Genomic DNA, 27,557 nt, shown 5'->3' on the forward strand with positions numbered 1-27,557 from the left:
AAGTTTATCTAACCATATCGCTAATGCGAATGCTGTGCATGCATGTAGCTTATATCAGTGACCAGTAGTGCATAAGGGTATTGTCGAATGGCACGATTTTCGCAATGACAAAAGTTATATTTGTTGTAGTAATAATTAAATCGCAATATTCGTAACTGATATATCGAATACGTATTATCATATAACACAGAAGCAATTAAAAGTTGGTCATGCTGGTTTGTGCCTGGCCGCCGAGCGTGAAGGAGAGAGCCACACCTCAAGACTCACGTTGTAGCGAGCATGCTAGCTCCGCTAGCGCTTTCCCTCGATAAGAGCTACCTTGAAGCTTGAATCAACAAATCAACATAACCAACAACCACGAAACTACGAAAACATAACACACACTCGCTCCATAACGTCGATTTGATACCCCGAGGAGCTGAGTAGTAAATTCATCATGTCTCTTGACCCACCCACTTACCTTTATTCGCTGATGAACAACATTCGCCAACGACCAATACCCTGGGATGGCGCTGTACGAGCTGGCACAATTACCGATGATCAACTGAGTAAGATTCGAGCTGTTGATAAAGTAAGAAAGGAGCAAAGGAAGGAGATTGTAGAGAAAGATCCAAATGCGTATAGAAAGCTGTTTGTAGGTTCGGAAGGAGAATCGAGCGTTTTGGAATCTGCGACGAAAGCAAAGCGCCCAGATGTTGTTCAGTATATCTTAGTCTTGTTGGGCGATTTACTTGATGGTACATATCTGCCACTCCATACGTTATCCATTCGGGTACTGACAGAAATTGAATAGGCATTCCAACGTTATCAAAGACTCTTTCGGAGCACGACGATCCATATAAGCCCTTCCTCCCACTACTGAATCAATCCGCTGAACTCGAAAGCCCCATACCATTACTCACCTCCACGGTTCTTACAAGTATAATCTCAGGATCCAAGGATGCATCTCAAAATGCCTTGGAAGCAATGCCAAAATTGCTGCACTACTTGTCAACACTGGCAAAGAGCTCGGACGGTGGTTTACAAGATATAGCAGTTTTACAATATTCGTCATTGTTACAAGGCAAGAAGTCGAGAGAATTGTTCTGGAACCAGAGGTCGGAGACAATTGAACCCTTAGTTGCCATCCTTAAATCAGCTGCAGGCGTTTCTAATGGCGACTCTGCATCGACACTGTGGAGTGGGGCTGCAAGTATCCGAAGTGGACCAGAGGGAACTTTGGGCGGCGGCGTTGGACTACAGTTACTTTACCACGTACTACTGGTTTTGTGGCAATTGAGCTTCGAGGGTGCTGCAATTGGAGAGGGACTTGAGGAGTAAGTCTTGTCTATTTGAGAGGCACGCAATGACAAACAACTGACCAATCTATAGCGAGTATGATATCATTCCACTTTACACGCAACTTTTGAGACTATCACCAAAGGAGAAGACAACCCGGTTGTTAGTATCGTCTCTGTACAACCTTCTCGCCTCGAATCAAAGTTCATTACTCCCCGTAGCGGTATTCGCTCGCCTTCCAGCTCTCTTACAAAATTTGAATGGACGCCATCTTACAGACGAAGATCTTTTGGATGATCTCAAGAAACTGAGCGAAATTTTAGAAGAGCATACAAAGACTCAAACTACTTTCGATGAGTATGCTGCAGAAGTTCATTCAGGTCATCTCCGCTGGTCACCACCCCATCGAAATCAGATATTTTGGGCCGAGAACGCGCGCAAAATTCTCGATTATGAGCAAGGCGAGTTGTGTAAGAAGCTGGCAGAGATCATGAGCAAGCCCTGGGAGAACGACAAGCAAGTTCTTGCCATTGCATGCAATGATGTAGGATACTTGGTCAAAGAGGTTCCGGAAAAGAGATCTCAATTGGAGAGATTGGGCCTCAAGACTAGAGTTATGGAACTGATGACGGAGCCTGATGAGACAGTGAGATGGGAGAGTTTAAATGCTCTCTCGGGGTGGTTGAGATACAGCTTTGAGACGAAGTAAAGGATTGTGGTGATAGTGTGAGTTTTTGTTAGGGAGTTGTAAGACTGAGAGACCAAAAGCCTCACGAGGGAAGCTGCATATCCTACCGTTTACAATAGGTCAAATCTCAGCGATTATTGATTGTGTCGATGCGCAGATGTTCAATTAGTGTAGAAACAATGATTATTTTTCTTATCGGGTTTATAAAGATATTTACGTTATGATGTGTATGCCTGGAACACATTTCTTAGGCCCTTATCACACTAGATTCCCCCACTAGTGAGCCGAAACCGGGCTGGGCGTTATCTTGAAGCCGAATGTCAACATAAGCCTTCATACCTTTCAACCATATAACTTTTTGATAGCAAGCAATTGATCCATAATGAGACGATTCAAAGCTGTAGCAAGCATCTGTGATGCTGCATTGATCAACCGCACAGTCCCAGGACGCTCTGGTCAGCTTTCGACAGCTCTCCGACGAGAAACCTATCCGGCGACCTCTCTCTCATCGTTTAATACTACTGCTCGATTTCCAATATCTGCTATAACGACAAGAAAGCAGAATTCAATTCGCCATGCCTCATCTGCTCCTTCTTCATCTACGGAGCTTCGCAAAACCCCTCTCTACGACCTGCACATTTCCAATGGTGGAAAGATGGTTCCTTTTGGTGGTTTCTATATGCCAGTTCAATACTCTGGACTCTCGGTGAGCGCATCTCATCATTTTACGAGAGAGCATGCCAGTCTTTTTGATGTGAGCCATATGGTTCAACATCGATTTGAGGGACCAGGTGCAACTGCTTTTTTGCAAAGGATTACACCGGCTAGTATCGCAAATTTGGCTTTACATCAGGGAGGGTTGAGTTGTTTATTGCATCCTGGAACTGGAGGAATTGTGGATGATACCATCATTACGAGGCTGGGCCCGGAACTATTCTATGTTGTTACAAATGCAGGCTGTAGAGAGAAGGATTTAAAATATCTAGGGGAGGAATTAGAGGCATTTACCAAGGAAGGAGGAGACAAGGTCGGATGGGAGGTGCTCGATGGTTGGGGATTAGTTGCGTTGCAAGGGCCAGAGAGTGAGGAAATATTGAAGGGAGTTTTGGCAGAGGAGATGAAGGAGGGAGGGTTTGAGAATTTCTTATTTGGACAGTCGAGGTTCATAAAGATTCGTTTGGCTGATGGGTCGATTTCTGGGAACTTGTTGGTTAGTAGGGGTGGTTATACAGGAGAAGATGGATTCGAGATATCAATACCAGAGAGTGAGACGGTGAAGGTCACTGAATCTTTTTTGAAGAGCGCTGGGGAGACAAGACTACAGTTGGCGGGTTTGGGTGCGAGAGATAGTTTGAGATTGGAGGCTGGTATGTGTTTGTATGGACATGACCTAGATGATACAACAACACCAGTAGAAGCAGCTCTAGGTTGGGTAGTAGGAAAAGAGAGGAGAATAGAAGGAGGCTTTCACGGCGCTGAAATTATTCTTAAGCAACTTACTCCGAAAAGTGAAGGTGGAAGTGGAGTCGAAAGAAGAAGAATTGGCCTTATAGTCGAAGGGGCACCTGCTCGTGAAGGCGCGGATATTGTTAATGATAAGGGAGAAAAAATCGGAAATATCACAAGTGGATGTCCGAGTCCAACATTAGGCAAGAACGTCGCTATGGGATACATTAAAGATGGGTTTCATAAGGCGGGTACTGATGTAGGTGTGGTGGTTAGAGGGAAGGAAAGAAAAGCAAAGGTCACTAAGATGCCTTTCGTGCCATCGAAGTACTGGAAGGGGACTAGTGGAACAGCTCCTGCTTAATGGGCCTGCTGGTCCTAGTAGAAATATTGGAGGGATGAAGGGAGCGAGGCAAAATTCAACATTATGCAGCTGGGACTATGGAATGGAAACAGGCGTTTAGAGAAGAGCATAACAGTATATAAGCATCATCAATGATGCGCTTAAACGAAAGCTATGGAGTTAAATGAATAAGATGAAATTTATGAGATTATGTTACGAGACTACTGATTTACGGATATGTGGTTGGTGGATGCGCACATGTGCGAGTCTTCTTTTTCATTCATGGTGCCTTGATGACCTTCTGGAAAATTTGTCCCGATGCTGCCAATGGGTGTATGCATGTCCATGATTCCATTTGCCATCAAATCCATATCCCCCCAGAAACATAGCCTACTGCCAGCGTACAAATCTTTCTTGACATGTCTCCTTGACCAACATTCGTCCCTACTTAGGACCGGTGATGATGTTTGGACAGGCGGGAATACCGGTGAACTGACTTAGTTATGATAATCATTCTTTCGGATTACCACCTGATTCACTAGATACTCAACTTTCCTTACAGAACCCTCCAATTCATGTCACTCGAACGTCTAAATCAGGTAAAGCATACACAAGATAGACCCTCTCGTGTCAAGATTTTACTTCAAAATCCACCCTCTTCAGCTAAACTCGATCGCTCTGGGATAAGATGAGGAGTAGCAACATACTATTGTCAGGTGTTCTTATCTTCCGTCATCATGGAACAAACCACATCTTACGCCTTGCGTTGACAGCGGGCCCATATATTGTCTATTACATCCCCACTTTCTACGAAAAACATTTGCTCTTATAAGCACGTTTTCCCTCCTTCTTTGTCAATAATGAAATAGACGGCTTCAATCATAATATCTGTATGGGAGAATTGAACAAAGCAGGAGCCGAGCAACGCGTTGAGAAGAAGGCAACGATCAAGTGGTTGAGAGATTGCATTTGCAGCAGGAAGTATCTTCGGAGAGTACAATTATAACGATTCAAATGTCCCTAGAGCTGCTGGGGTGAAACTGAAAGCTCAGTGACCGGTGCTGCTAGACAGATACTGTGCGATTGGTTCATTCAAATTTGACCACTGGTACAAGACTCTGGGCTACCTGTTGTCAGAATCTCATCAATATATTGGCACAGTGAGAAACTACTAGTGCAGATGAAAGCGGGACCTTCACGAGGTACTATATGCTACATAGAATACCACGAAGCAAATCGACAGGCATACTGGAGCGAGTATCAACTTCGTATCCCTGCTACTTTTGACACTTGAATTCATGTGCTAGGCATACTAGTTACGAAAGTTACCCCATAATGCTTCATTTTGAGATCTAGTCCAATGTTGATCACCCAATGCACTGCCAGGCTTGATGCCGGTCGGAATGTGGAGAAAAAAGGCACATTGTGTCCATGGTGTTTTCAAAGTTGGGTCTTCAGAATGCATCATGTATGGCAACCTAATTACTTCGGAACTGTGGCTACTTGTTGCCGTGGAGAATATGGCATATGCCATGCTAAAATTGCACGGGGGTTCAGCGGCATCAAATGGGTTTGGTGTGGAGAAGGCTTTGCATATAGCAACTGGTGGAGCGAGACTGCTCTATGCGATCCCCAGGGATCTCAATATAGTGGTCATTTCTGCCGAACAGTCCCGTCATCTCGCGTGTTACACTCCGCAGTTCATCAAAGAGCCAAGCGGTAACTCCAAACTAGCAATATGGGGACTCCAGATGTGCTAGCTGTGCTGTCCGAGGGTATTCTGGACACCTGTAAAGTGTAAAGTGCTCTCAAGGTGTTGTCGACAGGGTCAGGGCAACCAATCCAGATATCTGATCATACTCTTGGGAAAACGTGTCTGGGGAAGTTCCACATAGATATCTTACTAAATACTTTTCTTGATGGGGCCTAGAATATCTTCTGCGTTGTAAATTGCTCAATCTCAAAATTCGACTCTCTATCCCTTGAATAGACGACCATGCCGCACAAAATGCTGGAAATGGTAAGTCCTTCCTTCGTATTCCGGGGTAAGTGGGTCAACGACTTCAACCAAGCACCGAATTTGTAGTCCGGTGACATTTCAGCGAGGAAGCTGCGAATGTGTCAGAATTGTCAGGTCTGATGCGGTCTTGGGCGAGTGGGCCATTCAGTCAGCCGGATCCGAGAACAATAAGTTTGCGAAGAGAAAAGCGACCCTGCAGAAGGAAGTGCTTTTGGGTGCGGATCATTGCATACAGGGAAGTGCTTCCTAGAGTGTGATATACGAGAGAAAGCTGCGGCTGCGGTGAGCGAGCACGGAGCGTTTCCGGCCTCTTGGGATTCTGATTGACCGTCTTTTGGTAAACATTTTCAGGAGACTCGAGAGCTGGTTGTTGCTTCCATTGAGTGGAAGGGGTGCATTGCACTGATGTCAACTGCTGTAGTTATTCGAAGTGCCTCAAACAACCCATGAATAAACATCTGTGTTACATTATATAAATCGTAAATCTAATGATTGATGATTTAAAGCAAATAAATAGACAATCCAAAACATTGGTTGTTCCGATGTCGTTCATTTGCAATACTAGTGGCAAATATAGTTTACCGACTTGCGCCAAGTTACGTAATTTGTAAAATCTTTTTCGAAGTCATCTCTGCACGCTAGCCATCTTTTTTCTTGTCCCTTAGACCCGGATTGTAAAAGGGGGTAGACACATTGCTTAGAGCCATCACAAGTGAAATTTAGTTACCAAAGTACTCAACACTGGGAAATACCTAAATTTGCAAATGTTGAAGGTATTTAGTTCCATGATTCTTCATATTTTCATGCCTGCAAGAAGGGTCCCATCCAATGTACCCCCCCATGATGTATTAGAGAATTGAATGCCGATTGCGAGATCTACCTTGCGCCGACTTCCGTCAGTTGAGAGATGGATACCAAAATATTTTTTCAAGTTTGTTGCAACGTGTTCCCCACACTTTCTATTGGACCTCCGTTCTCGGCGAGGTACCCTGCCAGAATATTCGGGATTGCCTTGAGAAAATAGAGCCGTGGCGGGGAAAAAGAAGGACTTTCGAGTCGTGCATGAGCGGCCCCAGATCAGAAGTCTGCACCAAGTCTTCTTAAAGTTCCTTTGCGTCTGCCAATGCTCGCTTGGCCTCGCTAAATCAGGAGTCTTTACTTCTTTCGATTTAGTCATAGAACGATTTAGATCCACTTGATTGACGTTGTACATAATAGCGCGCTCCATTTAATTATAGTATGTCACTAATATTTCCACATTTTCACAATGACTTGATGTTAAATCCAAGTCAAGCCTATTGGTAATTGGATAGAGCTTGGAATTCCATCTGATCCGAGCTTACATAAGTCTATTTGCGCACTCAATGCTTGGGTTCCATTATATAATCCGCCTAGAAAATGACATATTTTTGAAAAAGACTTCTCTTCCTGTTCAACACTCATCTACATCTTCATTCCCACGACTTGCAACTTGTCATATTGTGAATATAGAGCTCGGAACACGGGAGCAATGGCCGACCAATTTCAATTCTCACGCCAGGCTGAACAGGGCGACTACGACAACAAGAGCCAAAAAAGTGAAACAAATAATGATGTGACTCATGATGCAGTCTTTGGTGAGATTAATGAGGATGGACCAAATTATCGAGGTGTATGTACAGAATAACCTACTAAAGTGTATATTTGTTAATTATCTTCAGGTTGGCGCTTTGGGCTCGACTGCTCTCATGCTCAAGACCAACTTAGGTCTTGGTGTTCTTTCAATCCCAGCGGTTTTTGACACGTTGGGGATGATTCCCGGTATCATATGTGTCCTCACCATGGCCACGATCACGGGATGGTCACAGTACATGATTGGAGTATTCAAGAGAATACATCCAGAAGTGTACGGTATCGAAGATGTTGCTGGTATCATTTTTGGAAATGTTGCTCGTGAGATCGTTGGTGCTGCATTCTTTATTTGTGAGTAGCACCGTTTGATTGGAAAGACGAGCTTGATTCTGACCAGTTTATTCAGTCTGGGTTTTCGTATCTGCATCTGGTATGCTCAGTGTTTCAATCGCCTTGAATGCGTTATCGACCCATGCTACTTGCACTGCTGTGTTTGTGGTTGTCGCAGCTATCATTGCCTTCATTTTCTCCAGTATCCAAACCCTAGGCAAGATCACCTGGCTTGCATGGATTGGTGTAGCTGGCATTATAACTGCTAGTAAGTCAATTAGCTGTCATGATGAGAAAACACTCGACTAACACGTGCAAGTTCTTACTCTCACAATCGCTGTTGGCGTTCAAGGAAAACCAGCCGACGCTCCTGTGACAACAGGTCCTTACAAGTCTGACTTCAAGCTTTTTGGTTCCCCATCATTCACTGATGCTATTTCTGCTTGTGGCTCGCTTGTTTTTTCTTTCGCTGGAACTCCTGGATACTTCAACATTCACTCTGAGATGCGCAATCCAAGGAGTTATACTCGTTCAGTGTATATCAGTCAAGGCTTCATCACGGCTATGTACACTGCAATCGGTATTGTCGTCTATTATTTCTGTGGTTCCTACGTCGCATCACCTGCTCTTGGTTCAGCAGGTGATACCATGAAGAAAGTTTGCTACGGTCTTGCTCTTCCCGGTCTCTTGGTTAGCACCATTTTACTTTCCCATGTAAGTACAGCTCCCATCTCTCATTTCTTCTTCTCTAATATCTTCCACAGCTTCCAGCAAAATTCCTCTTCCTTCGTCTCCTCCGTGGATCCAAGCATCTTACTGTCAACTCTATGACCCATTGGATGGTCTGGCTCGGCTGCACTTTCTGCGTCATTATCTGCGCCTATGTTATCGCAAGTGCCATTCCAATCTTCGGCGGTCTTATCTCCCTCATCGGTGCTCTTTTCGGAACTCTTTTCAACTTCCAACCATTTGGTATCATGTGGTTTTACGATAACTGGGGCCTCAGAAAGACTCAAAGATCGCGCTCGTGGATCTTCATGTGCTGCTGGAGTGTTTTTGTTATTATCATCGGATCGTTTTTGATGGTCGCTGGTACTTATGGATCTATTGTCGCTATTATCGACTCTTATAGGGCAGCGGGAGGATCAAGTTCCTTCAGTTGTGCGGATAACTCAAATTCCGTCTAAAGTGGAAATGGAAGGAGGGGAGCAATAACATCAGATCAAGCATAAGTCTTGATAATACCGAGCCGCGGAGTCCCTGGACGAAACTTCCGAGGAGAGGATCTTTGAGAAGGGACAACAATTCTCGCCAAGTGCACCTGTCGCGCCGAATTATCTTTGTGTCAAACACATCTACCTCAAATTCGATCACTTGAAGATTTTGAGGAGCCCTGCAAAAATGATGAAGGGCAGCTAAAATCAACTCCATGTCGCCGTTCCTGAAACATCCACCACGTATCCAGAGCACGAGATTCGGTACCTAATGTATTCCGGATAGTCTTCACACGCACCACGCACCACCAGGCCACAAGTTATCGTTGCGCGCTCCACCGGAATTCTTCACCAAAAGTCCAATGTACAGTTCTTGAACAAGAGGCGTTTTACTTTCAAACTAGAATTATTTCATCGTCAGACTAAAAATATCTGTTATGTTTTTCGGAAGGAAAAAAAAAAGCTTTTTAATAGAAGGAAAACAAAAGTCATCTGGTATAGCTACCCCTAAAAAATCAGGATCGGACACGCACAAAAGTTGGATGGATGAACAGAAGGAAAGCCCAAAAGAGAGTGGGATACCAGGCGGACAGGCAAAAGTTTAAAAGTTTACAAAGGTCTGCAAAAGCAAAAAAGTCACGTCGATTGGCGTATGTATTATGAATCTGAGAGTCAAATAAATAATTTTAATCGTATTTTGAATGTTGGGTTTTGCGGGATTTTTTAGTCAATGGAATGACTTCTGTGCTGGTTATACTGCACATGTGGTTTGGGAGCACGTATTGAAGAAGAATCAATTCTGGGTGTTCAAATATTTGGGGTATAGAGGACCTCAAGTACTTTCGAGTATTAGGATTGCTTAGGATGTTCATGACGCTATGGAGATTCGGATATGGGTGTATGGTTGTAATGTTTTAAGATGATTAAATTTTCTCACATCTTCCTCTTCCCTTGGGTGTTTACCTCAAATTCGATTTTCCTACTTCATTCCATATGTATACTTCAGCTCAAGTATTCAGTTCATCGCGACTCGATGCAGCAAGCAGATTCAATTTTTGGAATAACGAGATAATAGTGTGTTATTAAATAAGCGACTTTGTCGACTTAGAAGTGATAAGATGGATTTATTTTTGAAGTCTTGAACGAGATTGTATTCAAATCTATATTATCCTACAACAAGCCTCTTTCCTTTTGAACGCCTTTCCTATACCCATGCCCGGTCTGAGTTTCCCAAAGTATCCATTCACATTCTTGCTTTGCGACACATGACTCCTATTTGGGCCTATGGATATAAGGAGAATATGGTAAGCTGGTGTTGAACAATGTAGAGACAATGGGGTAATATAGGCTGGAATACAACGTACTATGTCGACGGAATTCCTACAGCAATAGGCGACTTTATTCGCTTCATCGCACATGCTCCGGAAATCGTTGCGATTGGCTGGAAGTGGCATCGAAACTGGGATGAGTTTAACATGACTTTTCTTGAAGTGAGGTTCAAAGGGGTTTCGGATCACTTACGACGTTCGCATCCATCTTTGTACAATCCCCCGCCTAATTCGCAGCATCGAGGTTTGCGACGTGTAGCGCATAGTTGACTGGGCGGGAAGAGCTTATTGTCCTCTGAGTCATCTTGGGTGTTTAATGCAATATCTTCAGCGACTTCCGCAGCTTCTTCCTCATATTCTTTTTCTGCGTCTACGCTTTCGATGGTTGCATCTTCATCTGTAGGTGAGTTGTCTGATGTTGTGATGGTTGTGGATATAGTGTCATTCCAATTTGTCATGGAATTTTGATCTCCATGAGTGGTGCCATTGAAGAGTTTACTTTCAACTACAGTTATATCGGCGGGTGTACTGTCAATATATGCGCCAGTGACTGTGCTAACAGCAATGGCGATGATAGCAATGCACGGAACCTTCATAATGGCATTCTTTGATGGAAAGCAAGATGAAGAAGAATATCACGAAAATTGACATGTAACATGTGATGGAGAGAAGGATATCCTTAGTAGATGACGAGGTTGGATGCTAAAATGGTAGCAAGTGGGTAATATCGCACATCATACAACGGCCTTGAATACAAGCCATTGTGAAGTTAGTAAAGTATTAATCAAAAGGGACCTTATATTTAGTCGGATGGTACAAGGAGATTATAACCGCTCCTTCGCTTAACAACACGCCGGACACTTTATCGTTCGAGTTTAATTGATAGTTCCTACTTCGCTCGAAGTGTGGGAACTGAAAATCGATTCATATCCCCAACTACAGGGAAGATTGTGCAAGCATACAAACGAACAGTTAGTTCGTAAATGCTAGTTCCTCCAAGACCACCTTACTTTTGGCGTCTCCAAGCATCCTTCTCCCCGTCCTCTTCCGATTTGGATGATGACTTGTATACTCCTTGGTGATAAGCAGTGATGCCGGTACCGGTAGCTGGGTCACTACCTATCGTTTCCTAACCGCAATGATCAGGGACAATCAAGAATTTAAAGGACATCTATTTTTGAAGTAATACTGAAGAGGAAAGAAGGAATTTATTAGTGCAGTACCGAGAATATTAGCGTCATCACGTGCAACCCCCGCCTTTTTGGAATTGATTTCGACAAACGGAAAAGCTGCCAGTCCAAGCTGATCAATGGCAAAAAGCCAATGTCATGATGTAATTGAACGATGAAACTTGATTCGTCACTACTGTACAGATCGGAATGTTATAGTATGGTCTATTATTTACAGGTAGGTGATCTTTCTTTCTAAGAATATTTCTCATTCATTGTCCATTCACAAAGTAAACAATTCAACGGTTTTATTATACCCAACCGTTCAATTTACTATCCTCACCATGCCTTCCATTCGATGCCTCCATTCTGCCAGCCGCACAATGGCCTCTATCCGCACAATTCAATGTCGACAACCGGCTTCTATTCGAGCCTTTTCTTCTACACCACTCCGAGCTGCGACTCAGGGGTATGGAGATGGAAAGGGCCACCCAATGGCTGAGAATCCTCAAGATCAAGGTGCCTCGAATAATACAAAGCATAATGCAGAACACCCAGGTCCTGAGCCAGTATCTGAGGGACAAGGAACCGGTGCCGGCCCAACGAAGGGTGGTTCTGGTGGTCCAAAACCTCCTGAAGATGCATCGGCACAATCTGGAGGATCAAGATCGAAGGAAGCAAAGGAGACTGGATCCAGCCCTACAGGTGGTTCTATCAAAGGGAACGGAGGTAAGAATAAGAACCCAGAGGAGAAGAGCGTGAAAGGAGCTTCACCCAAGATTCATTCTGAAAACGAGCCGGGAGTGAAGAGTTCGAGCAAACAAGCTGAGGTTGAGAAGCATAACAGGGAGTTCAGAAAGGGACATGACAGAGGCGCGCAGAAGGTCTGAGGATTAGATTGGGAGGAGCGTTGGTGTAGTGAGTTCATGAAATTGTACAATGCTGATGGTTTGAAGCTAATGGATAATCTAGTGATGGGTCATGTAGGGGCAGATGAGAGATTAATGCTATGTTATGTTTGGCGAAGATGGTTTCCTTTCAAAATTCTGTATAAATATGATTTCAAATCCAATTTCAATCTTATGTACTTCCCACATCAGACAGGAATATCTTGTTCCGCAATATGGATGTATTTGTACTTGCTCAAAGCTTGCTTTGGCTATCTACCAAATCTTTGAGAAGCTTAATAGATGATGATTGGTAATTAAAGTCATCATTCACGTTCAATTGATATGATTCCTATTCCTATTATCCCGATTACTTTTTTTCATTCTTCACAGTTCATTCAGACCTCACTTCAGATTTCACTTCAGACTTCACTTCAGACTTCACTTTGCACACACACACACACACACGTAATCTTACAGCTCTCATCCATAGCTACCCCACATTATCAGAGATGGCGAATGTATATCATGGTCCGTGCACCCTTTCTGGACCTTTTCAAGCCACATCTCTCGCACATCCCCGGCCATCCTGGTATGTCGTGGATAATCATGACAATCCATATGACATCAACGTCAATAAAACAGTTGGATTCCTAGGGAAGATGAGGAGAGAAACGCGTAAAAACGATTTGGTACCGTACTAAAATTCCCATCTTTTCCAACTTTTCCATTAGAGGAAAATCTCAAATTTTTCCACCACTTTCTAGTGAACTGAACCAATTACCTTGGAATGGGAATCCTTTAGCTTTCTTTGTTAATGCTCACACATAAATTCATTGGTTGCATAGAAAAGCTACGTCACTTGTTCTTGCTTTTGCGGAAGCTTTGCTCCAGCCACATAGGCATTGTGTGCAACGTCAACAACATAACTTCTTCTACTACACTCACTGATCAATCCTTCTCCTCTTCTAAATCCTCAAGATCATACCACAATTGCTTGTGAAGTTTCTTATTTTCTTTTGCAACGATACCCAGAGCTCTAAAGTTCAAGATAAGAAGAGTAAGAAGAAATAGTAGAACTCATCACACAGGATGAAGTTCTTTACAAAGCTGTTGGTGTTGGGTTTGGCAGCAGAAGTTACAGTAGCTAGTAGCTGGTTCAGTAAGGCTGGTATGTTTACCCATCTCTTCCATTCTGCTTGAGATCATCATATCTTGCCATAATTCGTGTTGTTGAAGCTTCAGACGGTATCAAATAATTGATTGAGGCAAGATATTGCTTTGCACATATCGCTTCCCATGTCTATCACTTTCCATGTCTATCTCGTCCTATGTTTATTGATTTCCTTTACTAACATATCATCTTTCCAGTCTACAACAAGTGGCATGAAACCGAACTCGAGAGATGGCTTTCCGATAACAATGTTCCATACCCAACATCTGCCGATCGTAAAGATTTGGAAAACTTGGTAAAGGAGAACTGGCAAACAAAGGTTGCCTCGCCGTATAATGATTGGGATACGAAACAGCTCAACTCCTATTTGAAACAGAAGGGTGTTGAGACTAAGGATACTGCTGAGGAAAATAAGGATGGCTTGATCTCTCAAGTCAAGGCTTACTGGTACGAGGCGGAAGACAAAGCAGAAGATGCTTGGTCAAATGTTAGAGATTGGGTTTTTGATAGCTGGACTGGTAAGTTTGCCACTGGCGAGAGATGCGTTCGAGCATTTGCTAATATCCTCATAGATTCTCAACTTCTGGCATTTGCTGATTACCACCACATTCCCGTTCCACACCCAAGGAAGAGAGATTCTCTTCTTCAAAAGATTCGCTCCAACTATGACACCATTGCCAAGAAGGCCGGCGAGACTGCTGCCTACCCTGGCAACTGGCTTTATGGAACCTGGTCTGAGTCAGGTACGTTGCTAAGATGCCAACACACATTTATCTACACAGACACTAATATTGTCACAGATCTCAAGGAATTTCTCGATACCCATGGCATTCCAGCACCTCAACCATCCACTCGTGACAAGTTGATTGCTAGTGTACGCCGTAATGCGCGTGTTGCCAGTCTCAAAACTGCAGATGTTCAATCATCTGCCTCTGCTTCAGCTTCTGCTGCTACAGAGACATTGAGTGAGCAGCTTCTCAGTGCCTGGTCTGATTCTCGTAAGTCTGTATCATCTTCTCCAATGACCAGACAATTAACAAGATACAGAAATTAAGGAATGGGCCGACAAGAATGGTATTAAGGTTCCTCAAGGAAGCAAGAGAAATGAATTGTTGGCTATCGCTCGTAAACACAAGGCTCAACTTGTAGGAGACACTGCTGCAGCTTCTGCTAAGAGCGCTGCAAGCAAGGCTAGCTCTTCTGGAGTATCTGCTTTCGGTGCTGCCACTAGCTCTGCCGGAAATCAGTATGCCAAGGCTACTGATGATGCTCAACTAAAGGCTGAAGACGCTTTCAATGCTGCCATTGGATCATGGAGCGAATCCCGCCTCAAGGCTTATCTTGATGCCAGAGGTGTTCCAGTTCCATCATCTGGAAAGAAAGACGATATCATTGCTGCCGTCCGTTTACACAAGCACAAGGCTGCTACAGGATGGTCTGCTTGGACCTTTGACACCTGGACTTTGGACAATTTGAAGGCTTATCTAGCTTCATCTGGTGATGCTGCTGCTAAGAAAGCAGCGGAGAAGTCTGGAGCTACCCGTGATGAGCTCGTTCGTGCTGCACAAGATTCTTATGCTCAGGCATCCAAATCCAGTGGTGTTGCATATGCTAGCGTCACATCTTATCTCACTCAGCAAACCGATGCTGCTAAGGATGCTACATTCGAGACTTGGTCCGATTCCGACTTGAAGGCTTATCTTGACAGCTATGGTGTTCCTGTCCCACAAGGAAGTACCAAGAATGAACTTGTTGCTTTTGTCCGTAACCAAGCCAACTACTTCAAATATGGTAAGAAAATTTGACATTCCTTGAATCTGATTGACCGCTAACGATACTCAGGCACCACTACACCACAAGGTACTCTTTGGGCTAAGCTCTCTAACGGTGCACAATGGGTTATAAACCAACTCTCTATCGGTGCTGCCTCCGGTAAACAGCAAGCTTCTTACCAAGGCGAGAAGGCCGCCGATGCTGTTAAGGAGGGAGCTACCTATGCTACCAATCGTGCCGGTGAAGCAGCACAAAAGGCTGGTCATGCTATCAAGGAGGAGTTGTAAACCTATTAATGGGTTATTATGACTCAACTTGCAGCGCAGAAGGCTGTAAATTGTATCACCACACCATTAGGCGTCTAATATCTCGAATCAAAAGCGAATTAACGGATCTCTTTAAGTTGGTGGGCGTGAATCTTCCTATGGATTAGGATAGGGGGGTTGGATGGTTACATGATCAATGAGGACAATGAAAAATTTAATTTTCTATTTTTTAGTCGTAGGATGAATGAATTGATAATATCGATGATTGATGTCTGTGATTTATGAGTGATCTCTTGATTGTGAATGGCAGAGTAGTTATATATCTTGAGATAATCAGAAGCTATGATATAGAAAAGGTGTAGTAGTGGTTAATGAGGAACCTCCTTTTTAGGCTTATCTGAGTTTATCGGCCCATTTATCCCCTAGTGCTAGGGCGTTTCAATCGTTGTCAGACAGAACCTGCTTTTTTTCTCCAAATTCCATACACACTCACCAATCAATCACCAATCAATATTGAATATCACCAATCGAAACCCTGTGGATTCAGCAATTTGCAATTTCATACCACATCCATAGGGCATATTTGCAGGGGATATCTAACTGATTAGTGGCTGAAAAGCCTGAAAGCTCCCACGCGTTAAGTATGATGTAAGAATCTTAATAAGGTCGAGCAAGTTGGATGATAATCATATGCAGGTATTGTATAGTGAGATATTAGCTGTTTAGTTATTTAGAGAGATATTATTTGGTATACATCAATCATTTCCTTAACTCGACTTCTCGATGAGAGGAATGCTTTTTTTGATAAATATCAATTGTGTGGTTTTGCTTGTTATATGATTTGATTGAGATTGATTGACCATTTCTTGCTTATATCTGTTGGACCTTGATTTCATAAACAAATCGCGATTCTGGGTACAGTCCTACGGGGGCTTCCGGAGCTTTAAGATCTAGAAAACTGGTGACTGGAGGAACGAACGAAAATGGGTGGTTTTACAATTGATCGGTCGAAGACGGTACATGTACCTTTTCGCGGTCCTGCTACCCCCAAAAATGTGGCAGATCAATTGCGCGAATGCGGAAAAGCGAATGAATTTACTGGGAAGATCAGGACGGTCAGAAGGTCAAGGTTTAGAGAAGAGGGGTTGGACGATGAGGTGATTGAAAGGGTGGATGTTGGGAGCCTGGGAGGGGAATTTGCTACTGTAGGGGCCGATTTGAGGACAAGAAGTACATGGAGTGGAATATCGACAAGCACATCGATTTCGCCAGTTTCAGGAGAAAAGAGAGAAAGGAAGGAAGCAGATGATGAGTCGAGAGCAGCAAAGATTGGGAAGAGTGACAGACCTACAATTGCGACTTCGAATACACCTCCTGCACCATTCTCTACGATGCCGAGAGTTGCACTACTCGCATTTCTGATTGCGGTGGTTGTGCCTGCATTTGGATATACTGGGAGGAAGAGCAGTAACTCAAATGTCATGAAGGGAAATGGTGCGGACGCGGGCATAATAAGGGACCAGGGATTTGTGGATAATGGGAGTATGATCGAGGGGAGGGCTGACAGTCCTACCTCAATTTGTACAAGATGGAGTCATATGAGTATGTTTTTGCTTGTTTGCTTAGATTGGTGGATGAAGCTAATCGAGAACATCTCAGCTGCGAATGTCAACGGAACACTATACATATATGGAGGAGAAGTAACCACAAAGAGTGGGCAAACTACAGATACTTGGAGTAAGGGCTTCAACCAAAGTAATTGCGCATGGTATTAATTCCTCTACAGACAACGACTTCCTAACATTAGATCTCACAAAATCATGGCAGATTTCATCCCCAGTTTTATCCGGTCTACCACAACCATCAGGCCCACCCGCAGTGGCGATGGGCTCTCTCTGGCATACATATGATTCGCTGTTTCTATATGGAGGGGAATTCTCAGATAGTCCACAAACTTCTCCTGCGGCAGTAGCAACATGGAAATATGATATTTCGTCGGCGACCTGGACGGAGTTTTCAAATCCACAAACATCGGCGGGGAATGGTTCAGACACTGCACCGGCGGATGTTCAGCGTGCGGCGGAGGGTGCGGGTCTGAGTGTTCCAGAATTGGGTAGAAGTTGGTATTTTGGGGGACACTTGGGTAAGCATCACGTCTCCCTTGATTGCTCAGATGTGTATGGAGAATCAATGAGCAATACTAATATTGGATATGCACAGATATGTATACAACGCCTGGGTGGTCAAATCAAATTGCTAGAATATATTTGAAGAGTCTTCTAGAATTCACTCACCCTGGATATACAAATACTGGAGTGGATTCACTGGGAACTACGAGTGGAGCTAGTTCTGGTGGTGTATACAGGAATATAACGCAAGGTGGCTTGCAAGATGAGGCCGGCTTCACAGAGAGGGCCGATGGCGTTTTGGTATATGTTCCTGGCTGGGGAGCAGATGGAATGCTGCTTGGACTGGCAGGTGGCACTAATGAGACATTTGTAAGTCATGAAACAACAGTCATGATGTTAAGCGAACTAACATGTACAAGACGGAGATGAATATTATCGATGTGTATGATATCGCAAATAGTACTTGGTACAAGCAGGCTACCTCTGGAGCGACTCCTCCCATTCGTGTTGATCCTTGCGCTGTCGTTGCCGCTGCACCCGATGGTAGCAGCTTTAACGTTTATTTATATGGAGGACAAAATCTTATTCCTTATGGTAACCAAACCCAATATTCCGATATGTGGATTTTAACCATCCCATCTTTCACTTGGATCCAAGTCGATATGACAGACCAGTCCCAATCATTACCCCCAGCTCGAGCAGGTCATACTTGTAATCTTTGGGACGGACAGATGGTAGTCGTGGGCGGCTATGTCGGCCAGGATATCTCTTGTGATAGTCCTGGTGTATATGTATTCAATGCATCGTCACTTCAATGGACCAATTCCTTCACATCTCTCTCATCTTCTTCATCCTCTTCCTCTTCATCAAACCAAGACTCCGACATCATTAAAGGCTCGACAGGTTATACCGTCCCCGACATCGTACAATCTGTTATTGGCGGTTCAGGACTGGGAGGCGCGACAGTGACTATACCAGCAGCAGGATCGGCAACTGCTGGTCCCTTGGCAACGGGAAAACCACCTACGTTCACAGTAACACAATCCCCATCCACTATCACTTCAACTTCAACTTCTACTCCAACGTCATCTTCTGACTCGGACAAAAACGGACCAAATAAAGCAGCCATTATTGCAGGTGTCATTGCAGCTGCATTAGCTTTTCTAGCTGGGTATCTGGCGTTTTGTACTTGGCTTTATAGGAGACAGTTGAACCTTTATAAAGATCATGTGGCGATGTCACAGAGAACGGCGTTTGTGCCTGCCGGGAAAATGTTTAGGGGCTCGGGTGGATCAAGTCGAGAAGAGAGAGGAGTGATGCTGGGACCGTTCGGGACGGATATCAGTGGAGCAGGTGGGGTACAGACTCCTAGTTTTAGGTCTGAAGGCGGAGGTCTCTCGAGTTCGGGGAATGAAGGAAGTGGTAGCGGTAGTGGGAATGAGGATAGGGGAGCGGGTAGTGGAAGGGGGAGTGGAACGTATGTTTATGGGGGCGGTATCATGCCGGGAGGAGCATCTTATCAAACCATTGATGAAGAGGATGAGGGGGTTGTAATGGGGGGAAATGAGAGTGTAAGAGCGGGATGGAGAGGTCATAGAAAGGGAATGGGGAGTGTAGGAAGCACGGGGAGTATTACGAGTAGCTTGGAGGATTTACTGGGGGATAGAGAACCGAGTTTCTTTAATGTGGTGATGAATCCGAGGAGGACGTTGAGGGTTGTTAATAGCGATTAGTGTTGGATGCTGGAATGGGGGGGAGTACTGGTCTTCATTGATGGGCTGAATAGGGGGGAAAATATTGGGTGTAAATTGGTGTGGTGGGTGGGTTTTGTGGGTAGATTTACGGATGGAAATATATGGTTCAAGTTGGTTTGGTTTGGCGTTAATGTGTATATGTAGTTGGGTAGGGATTTTGTAAGTGGGATCTGGATGAATGGATGGAAGAATATACGAATAGGATAGGATACCCATGTGTAATATTATTTAGTTGAAAGCTTTTTTCTTGTTCATGAATGTAAAGGACGCTTTTCCTGAATGTAGGATTGGTTAGCTGATAGGCTTTCTAGATCGGATGTATTTGCGTTTTTTTTATTTTTTTGTTTTTTTTAATGCAATTTAGATTTCAGAGGGTTTGAAGTAGACACATACTGTTGGAGGAGTGCTCTGTTTAAGATATAAAGGTTGAGGTGGAAAGATCGATTGCTGAGGTATCTATGGAATGAGAGACAAAGTCTTATTGGATACAAGTATCAACAAGAAAGCTTTGCTACATATCTGATTTGAACGGCTTTGCGGCGGTGAGTCAATGATCATGATCTTTAGTGAGTGAACATCATCAATTGTAACCCTGAGAACTCTCGATGCGTACCTGAATGGATAGTATTTAGGTATCCCGAACTAGCGCATGTGAAGATGGGAGTTGGCTAACTGGTTGAGGTTGAGTTTCAGCCAGTAGAGGTGGTACTCGTATGGTGAGTGAGTAGGTGTTGGTATTGATTTGATATCTACTGGGTTTAGTTGCGTGAGAGGAAGGATGGGTATGGAATGGTTGTTTGAGGATGTGGATGAGATGGTTTGGGATGGGGGGATGTGGATGGGATGTGGATGGGATGGATGGGATGTATGGGATGAGAGTATGGGGAGCTTGATAAATTATCGTATCGTATATCATGTGAAGAGTGACATTTAGACTCGACATTTGAACCGGAATTGATCATGAACGTTGACAAGTAGAATTTGGCCTTGATATTCGATGGGATCTTATGTTTCATTCTTAGAGATTGATAGTTGTAACTTGTAAGATTGTTGAGAATGAATTGTATCTGTAGATGGAGTTACTGGGAAGCTGTTTGGTGGTTAGCTTTGGTGGGTTGTGTGTGCGTGGGTCGAGAGAACTGTGTTAGATGTGAAGTGTAGATATGCGATAGAATTATTTTGAGTTTTGGAGATTATATCTGCCGGAAGAATTGTTGTATATATTGTTTGCGCGGGTATGTTTCAATCAGCAATGACTACTACCTATGTACCTGGTAGTAGAGATGTTAGGTTTGGGTGTTTGCTTGTGGTTAATCAAGTGATCGTACTTGGTCTAGAGTCGAAGGAAGTAGAGCTTGTATACTGATGCCCGTCGATAACAAACGTGATATTTAGGATCTTGGCTTCGATTGTGCAATAACCCTTATTCACTAGTGAGGATGATCTAGTGATGAATCCCCGAGATCTATGTCCCTTGATTTTATCGATCGGATTCCAGAACGAATTTCCATCTTTAGATATGCAACAAAACCTTGACTTACCAAAATCCAACCTATCAAAGTTGTAATTCGCTTGAGATGATAGCATATATTAATTATTAGTGAACATACTATATATAGTATACCAGGGAGTTTTGTTGCACATCTACAACCATGGTAGGCACACTCAATACCTTCTAGGAGTGAATCGAATAAGATCTAGATCCCAATCTAGACCCTTGTTGTGTTTTGTTGCACATCTGATCGATCTCGAAGTTGACGTAATCAAGTTTTTGTAACCAATAGAAAAGCGAGCGCAAACTTGGAGTTTGTTCCAGCAGGTGGGAATAGATCATAAGCGTTGAAAGTGAATTTTGGGAAAGCACGATAGTGGGTGGGAATACTTGATCCAATGGCAAGGTTGATGTTGGATTCTCAAGGCGAAGTGCAACGTTCGGGTTGGAGTCGGGTTGAATCTGCTTGACTTTAATTTCAATGATCTCGATGAACACATCAAAATGAATATCTCACCTTTGTCAAGATTCAGATATGCAACAAAACCTTGATGCTGAAATTCCTATATACTATAATCACAAACTATCTGGGACGAGAGTATTTATAAGTGAATACAATGCAAACATAAAAGCTTTGTTGCACATCTAACATATGTTCGTTTTCGCTTAAATGAAAGCTAGCAGGAAATTTGAAACTAGCAATGAACTATTAATGGGCTAGCAACGAGCTAGCATGTATAATTTTTGAGATGTGCAACAAAACATTTGTGCTGACATATTGCTCCAGTTATCGATATCGCATGTTATTTGAGATGAGAATAGCTCTTAGTGAATGAACTGCAAACAAAAAAGTTTTGTTGCATATCTGATATGTGTTAATGTTCGCGAGGGTGAAGCTAGCAATCACTTTGGAATTAGTAGTGAAATAATTATGGGCTAGTAAAAGACTAGCAAGGAGCTAGCATATATAATTTTTGAGACATGCAACAAAATCTTCATGCTGGAATTCTGATCGATCAAGTCCCATGCTATCTGAGACGAGAATAGCTATTAGTGAATACGCTGTAAATGTGAATCTAAGAAGTTTTGTTGCATATCTGATATGTATTAATGCTCGCATAAGTGAAAGCTAGCAATCAATTTGGAACTAGTAGTGAAGTAATGATGGGCTAGTAAAAGGCTAGTAAGGAGCTAGCATATATAATTTTTGAGATATGCAACGAAATCTTCGTGCTGACATTTCGATCCATTGAAATTGCATCCTCGCATACTACCTGAGACAAGAGCATTTGTTAGTGAATATATTATAATGTCAGAAAGTTTTGTTGCACATCTACCACGTATTGGTTTTCGCAGAAGTGAAAAGCTAGTATTTGCTTTGGGGCTAGCGATCAGCTGATGATGGGCTAGCAACAAGCTAGCAAGGAGCTAGTTGTAAATGATTTTCAGATATGCAGCAAAACCTGAGAAAATGTAGTCGAATCACTACTTCGCTCACAATAGAATTCAGTTCTGTACCTAATTTCACGAGCTTTGTTGTATATCTCATGCGTATATATTTTCGCGTGAATGAAAGCTAGCATTAAATCGGGGCTAGCAATGAACTAATGATGGGCTAGCAGGAGCTAGCATATATGTGTTTTTGAGATGTGCAACAAAACTTGAGGAGATATAGTTAGGTGGGTCATTAACTACTTCGTCTAATAGAATTCGACTCGGTATTTTTGGAAGTTTTGTTGCATATCTGAAGCATGGGAAATCAATGGAGGCGTTCAGATACAGATGGGGATATGGCAATGGCAATATTCGGGTTGAGGCCAACGGCACCGTTCGATTCCCAGGGCTGATGGAGGTTTATTCCAATAGTAGTGATAGGATAGTAGAGGTGGAAGTAGGGAAGCTAAAGCTGAGTACTTGTATTCACCCGGGATCGATCCTGATAGGAAGAATAGGCCATCCTAATCAATGAGGATGGTGATTATTGAGACCGTCATTGAAGTATATTTCTTCAGATATTCAACTAAAAATTTAGTAGACGCATTGGTCCATCACAGACTTGTACTGCCAGGACAAAAGGTACCATTTTGTAGTTAGGCATCTTGCTGTATAGAGATCTCAGCTGAACGTCAACGTTGAAGTTGACACGGACATTGTTTACAAAATGATCATTAAGGTTGACAAGAACAGCAACGTTGAGGCTCACACAAATACGAACATGATCACTTAGCAAATAGCAACGTTGGTGATTATCTTCAAGCCAGATGTGTTAGTTGAACCTGATCGACGATGATCAGAACTTGAAAAAAGGATTTCAGGTATGCAACAAAACTTTAGCCGAAACCTCATACTTTTCTACACCGTACCTAGGTAGTGTATATCCTCTTTCCAAGAAAAGAGAGCAAAGAGATCCAGAAATGGGAATAACTCGCTCACGTCACACCATAATAATAAAATGAGGAGGAACAAGGTCGAGGCGCGTCAAAGTTCAGAGTGTCTCAATTATTCTGCTCATGAACTACCGAGATGAGATGCTCAGTACATGCTAGTGACTCGACTCTCTGCGAGGGGGTTCTGTTTCAAAATCTGAATACATAAACATATTTGCTTGAAGACTGAAGAGAAGGTGCAAATCTGTTTCTAGTGATCGTTACGTGTTGACACGTTAAAATCTCGAAATTCGAGACATAAGAAAACCACATGTAACAAGACCCACCCTACAGCTAATTCTCAACAGGATTTCCACGATCATCAATCCGTCTCATCGGAATCCCTCTCCCCCTCAAAATAATCCCCGAGTTCACCAACATAATCTTCAAATCCTCTCGCAGCTTCTTACATTCCTCAATATCATCCTCACACCAATCAATATTCTCCTGAACTTTCACAAAATGTTCCTGCCATACTCTCTCATGAAAATACTTCAAAAACTCCTCTCCATGTACCATGAGATTAGGATCTTCCTCATACCTCTTTATCAATTCCTCCAACTCATGACGTCTCTCATACAGCTCCATGACTTCCTTGTTCTCAGGGATGCACTTGATCGTTGGTTGTGCACGGAGTAGTTCTATGAGAGGTTTGATATAACGTTCCACGAATTCTTTCTCGTCGTTTTCGAATCGTCGCATTTTCTGTTCGATGTTGGCTTCGTTTTGTCGGATTATGTTCTCGGCTCTGTAGCCTTCGAGTAGGTCTCTGCAAGTACTGAGTTCGGAATTTCTCTTGGAGATTCGAGATGGAATGCTCAAGTAAGCTTTGAGGAGTTCACCATGGGCGTGGATCTAGAGGATGAAAAGGTCAGTAAGTTGCGATGGAAGTAGTAGAATGGAAAAGTGCTTACGATGCTATCGTCAATACCACGGTTCCTTCGGCGGGGAGGCTCTGCTGATTCGTACAGTTCTTCCCGTTCTGGTTTTTCCTGTTTTTCCCGTTCTTCCAGTTCTGGTGCTTCAGAACTAACGTCTGATATGTCGAGCTCCATTTTGTTTTCGTTCTCTTCGACGGATTTGCTTCCTGCGCTTCTTGGATTATCCACTCTGACTTTTTTGTAATGGATGGGAAAAGGTTGGAGTGGGGTTTTGTACGAAAGGCTGGTTGAGTTGGGGTTGTCAAAGGAAGATACCTGAAGGTACTCAGGTAATGAAGTTGGAAAGTCACTGATAATATTGAAAGAAATTTGGCGAATGACAACGATTAGTTAATACAACTCATAAAGACATGTGAAGATATGGTCGAAAGGGACCCTTGATCATGATTTTGTTTGGAGCGCTCCCTTGTCCGTTTTTAAATACACGGCTTTCACAGAGTTCATCAGAGCAGTGCAAATCAATGCCATTCAATCGATCTGAAGAGCAGAAATGGGCAATAACCATGCTGCCTATTTGACCAACTATATAAAATCTCTTATTCACTGCGAAGTGCAAGTCAACTACAGAACAACTTATCCATGACCATTACGCCGTTGCTTTGTATTCAGCGTTGTGAGCCATCCTGACTTCATCTATGTAATGGAAGGCGTAAGAAGAAGAAAGCCGTTTCGATGCTGGTACATGAGGGTACCATCTGGGTTACTCTCAATCCTATCGTCGATCTTGATTTCTGCGCCGTTGCGAGGGCGAGAGACTCCACGGCATTCCCGTTCTTCTATCACGTTTACTCCCAGCTCAAAAAGATGCGTAAGAAAGCCTCATCTTCATCAATGTTCCATTCTGTAGTGGTCGACAGGAATTGTGAGTTCATCTTCGAGTATGTTCTCTAGCTTTCCGAACAATATATGCCAAAAAATGGTCTCGTAGCGTTGGTAGCCTCACTTTCCTTTGCTTTCCATATCTTGACGTTAGAGGTCTGACCTCAGTCTTCTTCTTCCTTTTTCGTCCCTCATTCTTTCATTGAGAAACTAGACTTCTATTGCTAGCCAACTAATATGACGCTTGTTCCAAGGGTTTCTTTTTGGAGAATTCCTTCAAGCAATCTAAGTCCTTGATCGTCATTTAAGGTCGGATCTTCTTTTTCAAACCTGGTTCTATGGAAATGTGTGCAATATGTAGTGAGTGCATGGTGTGGTCATTTTTGCCTGAGCAATTGCTTTTCACTGAAGTATTGTATCTTCTCCTAGTGCCACAATAAGGATCTGGCCGTCTATGTGAATTGCCATCAATTCGTAAAATAGGTTGTGACTAATAAGACATAAGGGTTCACAAAGATCTGTGGTTTTGATTGACCTTTCGACCTGGTCTCGAGTATTATTAGACAACTTAGTACCCCGTTCTCGGGATGGTCGATTCGATGTCGACGAAGTTTGATAGGCTAATGACCAGACTCTCAGTAACCTTATGGTAAGTTAGTAAAATGATAGACTTGAGTAGTGAAGTGTTATTCCAGGAAGAACATTTCCCAAAGCCCTGTAGAATATGACAGACACATAGCCCTCCACTCCAACCCACCCATAAAAGTCATTGTAGGTAGCTGAGTATAATTTGATGCCCGATTGACTGAATGGAAGCGAATTTTGCCCAAGGCGGTGAAGTTCCTCAATCCACCCCAGCCACTCGAATTAAGGTTAAACGCCTCCAATTTTAGCCTCACCGAATACTGTCCCCGTGGTAACCGTCGATACCTACCTAGGGTATCTGCAGATAATTATGTATCTGGTACCTGAATGCAACAGCTGGCGCACTCGGTGAGGAAGTATTCTGATTTCATCATCGTTTGATACGTATATTTAGATCTTGAAGTCAGTGAAATCTTCAGTGGTTTGAACAACTTTCCATTCAATCACCATTCGCGCAATATAAGGTTAATTTTGGGTACATTTGGCGGGGATTTTAATAAAATAGGTGGTTGGGCAACGAACCTTGGAATAATATAACGGGTAATTTTCTTTTTCCATTCCTCGGACGATTTCGACCTTCTTCTTCTCCATACACAATCCTAATATTCATACTAATCATTGAAATTAACCTAGACCTATATCTCCAGACATTAACGATCCAAAATGCGTTACCATTCTTCATTCCTCGCTTTCTCCCTCCTCACCTCAACCACAGCTCTCCAAATCCCATCGTTACTCTCACCGCCAGAACCTTTCTACGCACCACTTTCCCTCGACCTTGATATTTCCTCAGAATCATCTATAATATCAAATGAAACTATTTTCCCAGATACTTCACCAGCTTCCTCAAGACCTAAACCCGAACTCCTCAAACGCAACGGAAACTGCCCCAGCAATTACAACTCCTGTTCTACTTTGAAAGATTCATATGGCGGTGCTTGTTGTCCTGCAGCCGCAGTATGTTCAACAGATGCTTCTCATAATATAGCTTGTTGTGCCGTTGGCGCATCATGTACTGGTACTATCGCAGTCGCAACCGCAACGAGTCCAGCATCAGTTTCTGCGACTGCAACGGGAACATTCGTCCCAAATGCTTATTTCCCATTTCCTATCTTGCCTACTAGTTATGTCAACTCTGCAGCATGTGCTAGCGCGACGAATGCTTGTGCTAAGAATTATGCGCTATGTACTGTTGATCTCGAGGGAGGAATGGGCGCGGGAATCACAATCTCGGCTGCAAACGGCGGTGTTACTGTGGTTGCAAGTACCATCAGTGGGGGATGGTTGCCAGCAGCTAGTGCAGCAAGCGTCTGTCAAAGTTTGAGTAGCGTTGCCTGTGACGCTGTTGAAAGCGCTGGATGTGCGCAATTCGGTACGGCAGCCGCAACTGCTACCTTTGTCATTGGGACTAATGGAGTGGGCGCAATGATTCCAAGACCAACCATGATGAATTGTCTGCCATATGCGGCTGCTGCGGCCGGAGTTATGGGATTGGTGATTTGAGGTGAAAGCGGACAGATTGGGATTTCGTGAGAGTCCACCCGGAATTCAAAGTGGAAAACGCGATATACTTCTTATTTTGAAAAGGCTGGCATATACGATTGGTACGGCGGAAGGTTATGCAGGAAATCTTATGATATAATGTCTGGCTGGGTATGGTGGAATGACTTTTAAGACGAGAGGGTGGTATCTATCTACACGGGACGAAAGGGTTAGCGAGTTGGGGAAAGGAGACGCATGTGAAAAGCTTGATAAGCGGATACCTATCTTGAGCGATTGAGCATAGTTTTGGAGTTTGACGACTAATGAAAATGGATGAGGATT

At 43.3% G+C, this 27,557-nt stretch overlaps 10 protein-coding genes across 10 annotated transcripts; 8 read left to right on the top strand and 2 right to left on the bottom strand.

Moving 5' to 3' along the window:
• Window positions 1-260: 260 nt before the first annotated feature.
• Window positions 261-2,170, top strand: EAF01_001908 (uncharacterized protein). The gene is made up of 3 exons (XM_038910158.1): window positions 261-737; window positions 794-1,316; window positions 1,372-2,170. The coding sequence occupies exons 1-3, from the start codon at window positions 437-439 to the stop codon at window positions 1,985-1,987; spliced, it is 1,440 nt and encodes a 479-aa protein (XP_038774970.1). The 5' UTR covers window positions 261-436; the 3' UTR covers window positions 1,988-2,170.
• Window positions 2,171-2,348: 178 nt separating this feature from the next.
• On the top strand, window positions 2,349-3,776 carry EAF01_001909 (uncharacterized protein; the record flags this gene model as incomplete). The annotated part of the gene is made up of 1 exon (XM_038910159.1): window positions 2,349-3,776. The coding sequence occupies one exon, from the start codon at window positions 2,349-2,351 to the stop codon at window positions 3,774-3,776; it is 1,428 nt and encodes a 475-aa protein (XP_038774971.1).
• A 1,975-nt stretch (window positions 3,777-5,751) lies between these two features.
• EAF01_001910 (uncharacterized protein) lies at window positions 5,752-6,025 on the top strand (the record flags this gene model as incomplete). Its single annotated transcript, XM_038910160.1, has 2 exons — window positions 5,752-5,775; window positions 5,828-6,025. 2 exons carry the CDS (start codon window positions 5,752-5,754, stop codon window positions 6,023-6,025), a joined length of 222 nt encoding a protein of 73 aa, XP_038774972.1.
• A 1,260-nt stretch (window positions 6,026-7,285) lies between these two features.
• EAF01_001911 (uncharacterized protein) lies at window positions 7,286-8,903 on the top strand (the record flags this gene model as incomplete). The annotated part of the gene is made up of 5 exons (XM_038910161.1): window positions 7,286-7,426; window positions 7,476-7,737; window positions 7,793-7,984; window positions 8,036-8,430; window positions 8,481-8,903. 5 exons carry the CDS (start codon window positions 7,286-7,288, stop codon window positions 8,901-8,903), a joined length of 1,413 nt encoding a protein of 470 aa, XP_038774973.1.
• A 1,270-nt stretch (window positions 8,904-10,173) lies between these two features.
• Window positions 10,174-10,854, bottom strand: EAF01_001912 (uncharacterized protein; the record flags this gene model as incomplete). Its single annotated transcript, XM_038910162.1, has 3 exons — window positions 10,174-10,212; window positions 10,295-10,389; window positions 10,452-10,854. The coding sequence occupies 3 exons, from the start codon at window positions 10,852-10,854 to the stop codon at window positions 10,174-10,176; spliced, it is 537 nt and encodes a 178-aa protein (XP_038774974.1).
• Window positions 10,855-11,771: 917 nt separating this feature from the next.
• On the top strand, window positions 11,772-12,317 carry EAF01_001913 (uncharacterized protein; the record flags this gene model as incomplete). Its single annotated transcript, XM_038910163.1, has 1 exon — window positions 11,772-12,317. One exon carries the CDS (start codon window positions 11,772-11,774, stop codon window positions 12,315-12,317), a length of 546 nt encoding a protein of 181 aa, XP_038774975.1.
• Window positions 12,318-13,021: 704 nt separating this feature from the next.
• Window positions 13,022-15,825, top strand: EAF01_001914 (uncharacterized protein). The gene is made up of 6 exons (XM_038910164.1): window positions 13,022-13,485; window positions 13,686-14,006; window positions 14,061-14,231; window positions 14,289-14,486; window positions 14,536-15,279; window positions 15,331-15,825. Exons 1-6 carry the CDS (start codon window positions 13,407-13,409, stop codon window positions 15,546-15,548), a joined length of 1,731 nt encoding a protein of 576 aa, XP_038774976.1. The 5' UTR covers window positions 13,022-13,406; the 3' UTR covers window positions 15,549-15,825.
• Window positions 15,826-16,510: 685 nt separating this feature from the next.
• On the top strand, window positions 16,511-19,389 carry EAF01_001915 (uncharacterized protein; the record flags this gene model as incomplete). The annotated part of the gene is made up of 5 exons (XM_038910165.1): window positions 16,511-17,129; window positions 17,187-17,264; window positions 17,314-17,670; window positions 17,748-18,025; window positions 18,076-19,389. 5 exons carry the CDS (start codon window positions 16,511-16,513, stop codon window positions 19,387-19,389), a joined length of 2,646 nt encoding a protein of 881 aa, XP_038774977.1.
• Window positions 19,390-23,622: 4,233 nt separating this feature from the next.
• On the bottom strand, window positions 23,623-24,383 carry EAF01_001916 (uncharacterized protein; the record flags this gene model as incomplete). Its single annotated transcript, XM_038910166.1, has 2 exons — window positions 23,623-24,183; window positions 24,243-24,383. 2 exons carry the CDS (start codon window positions 24,381-24,383, stop codon window positions 23,623-23,625), a joined length of 702 nt encoding a protein of 233 aa, XP_038774978.1.
• A 2,013-nt stretch (window positions 24,384-26,396) lies between these two features.
• On the top strand, window positions 26,397-27,236 carry EAF01_001917 (uncharacterized protein; the record flags this gene model as incomplete). The annotated part of the gene is made up of 1 exon (XM_038910167.1): window positions 26,397-27,236. One exon carries the CDS (start codon window positions 26,397-26,399, stop codon window positions 27,234-27,236), a length of 840 nt encoding a protein of 279 aa, XP_038774979.1.
• Window positions 27,237-27,557: the final 321 nt, after the last annotated feature.

The sequence above is a fragment of the Botrytis porri genome (assembly GCF_014898465.1).
Source record: "Botrytis porri strain MUCL 3234 chromosome Unknown BPOR_002, whole genome shotgun sequence".
NCBI lineage: Eukaryota > Fungi > Ascomycota > Leotiomycetes > Helotiales > Sclerotiniaceae > Botrytis > Botrytis porri.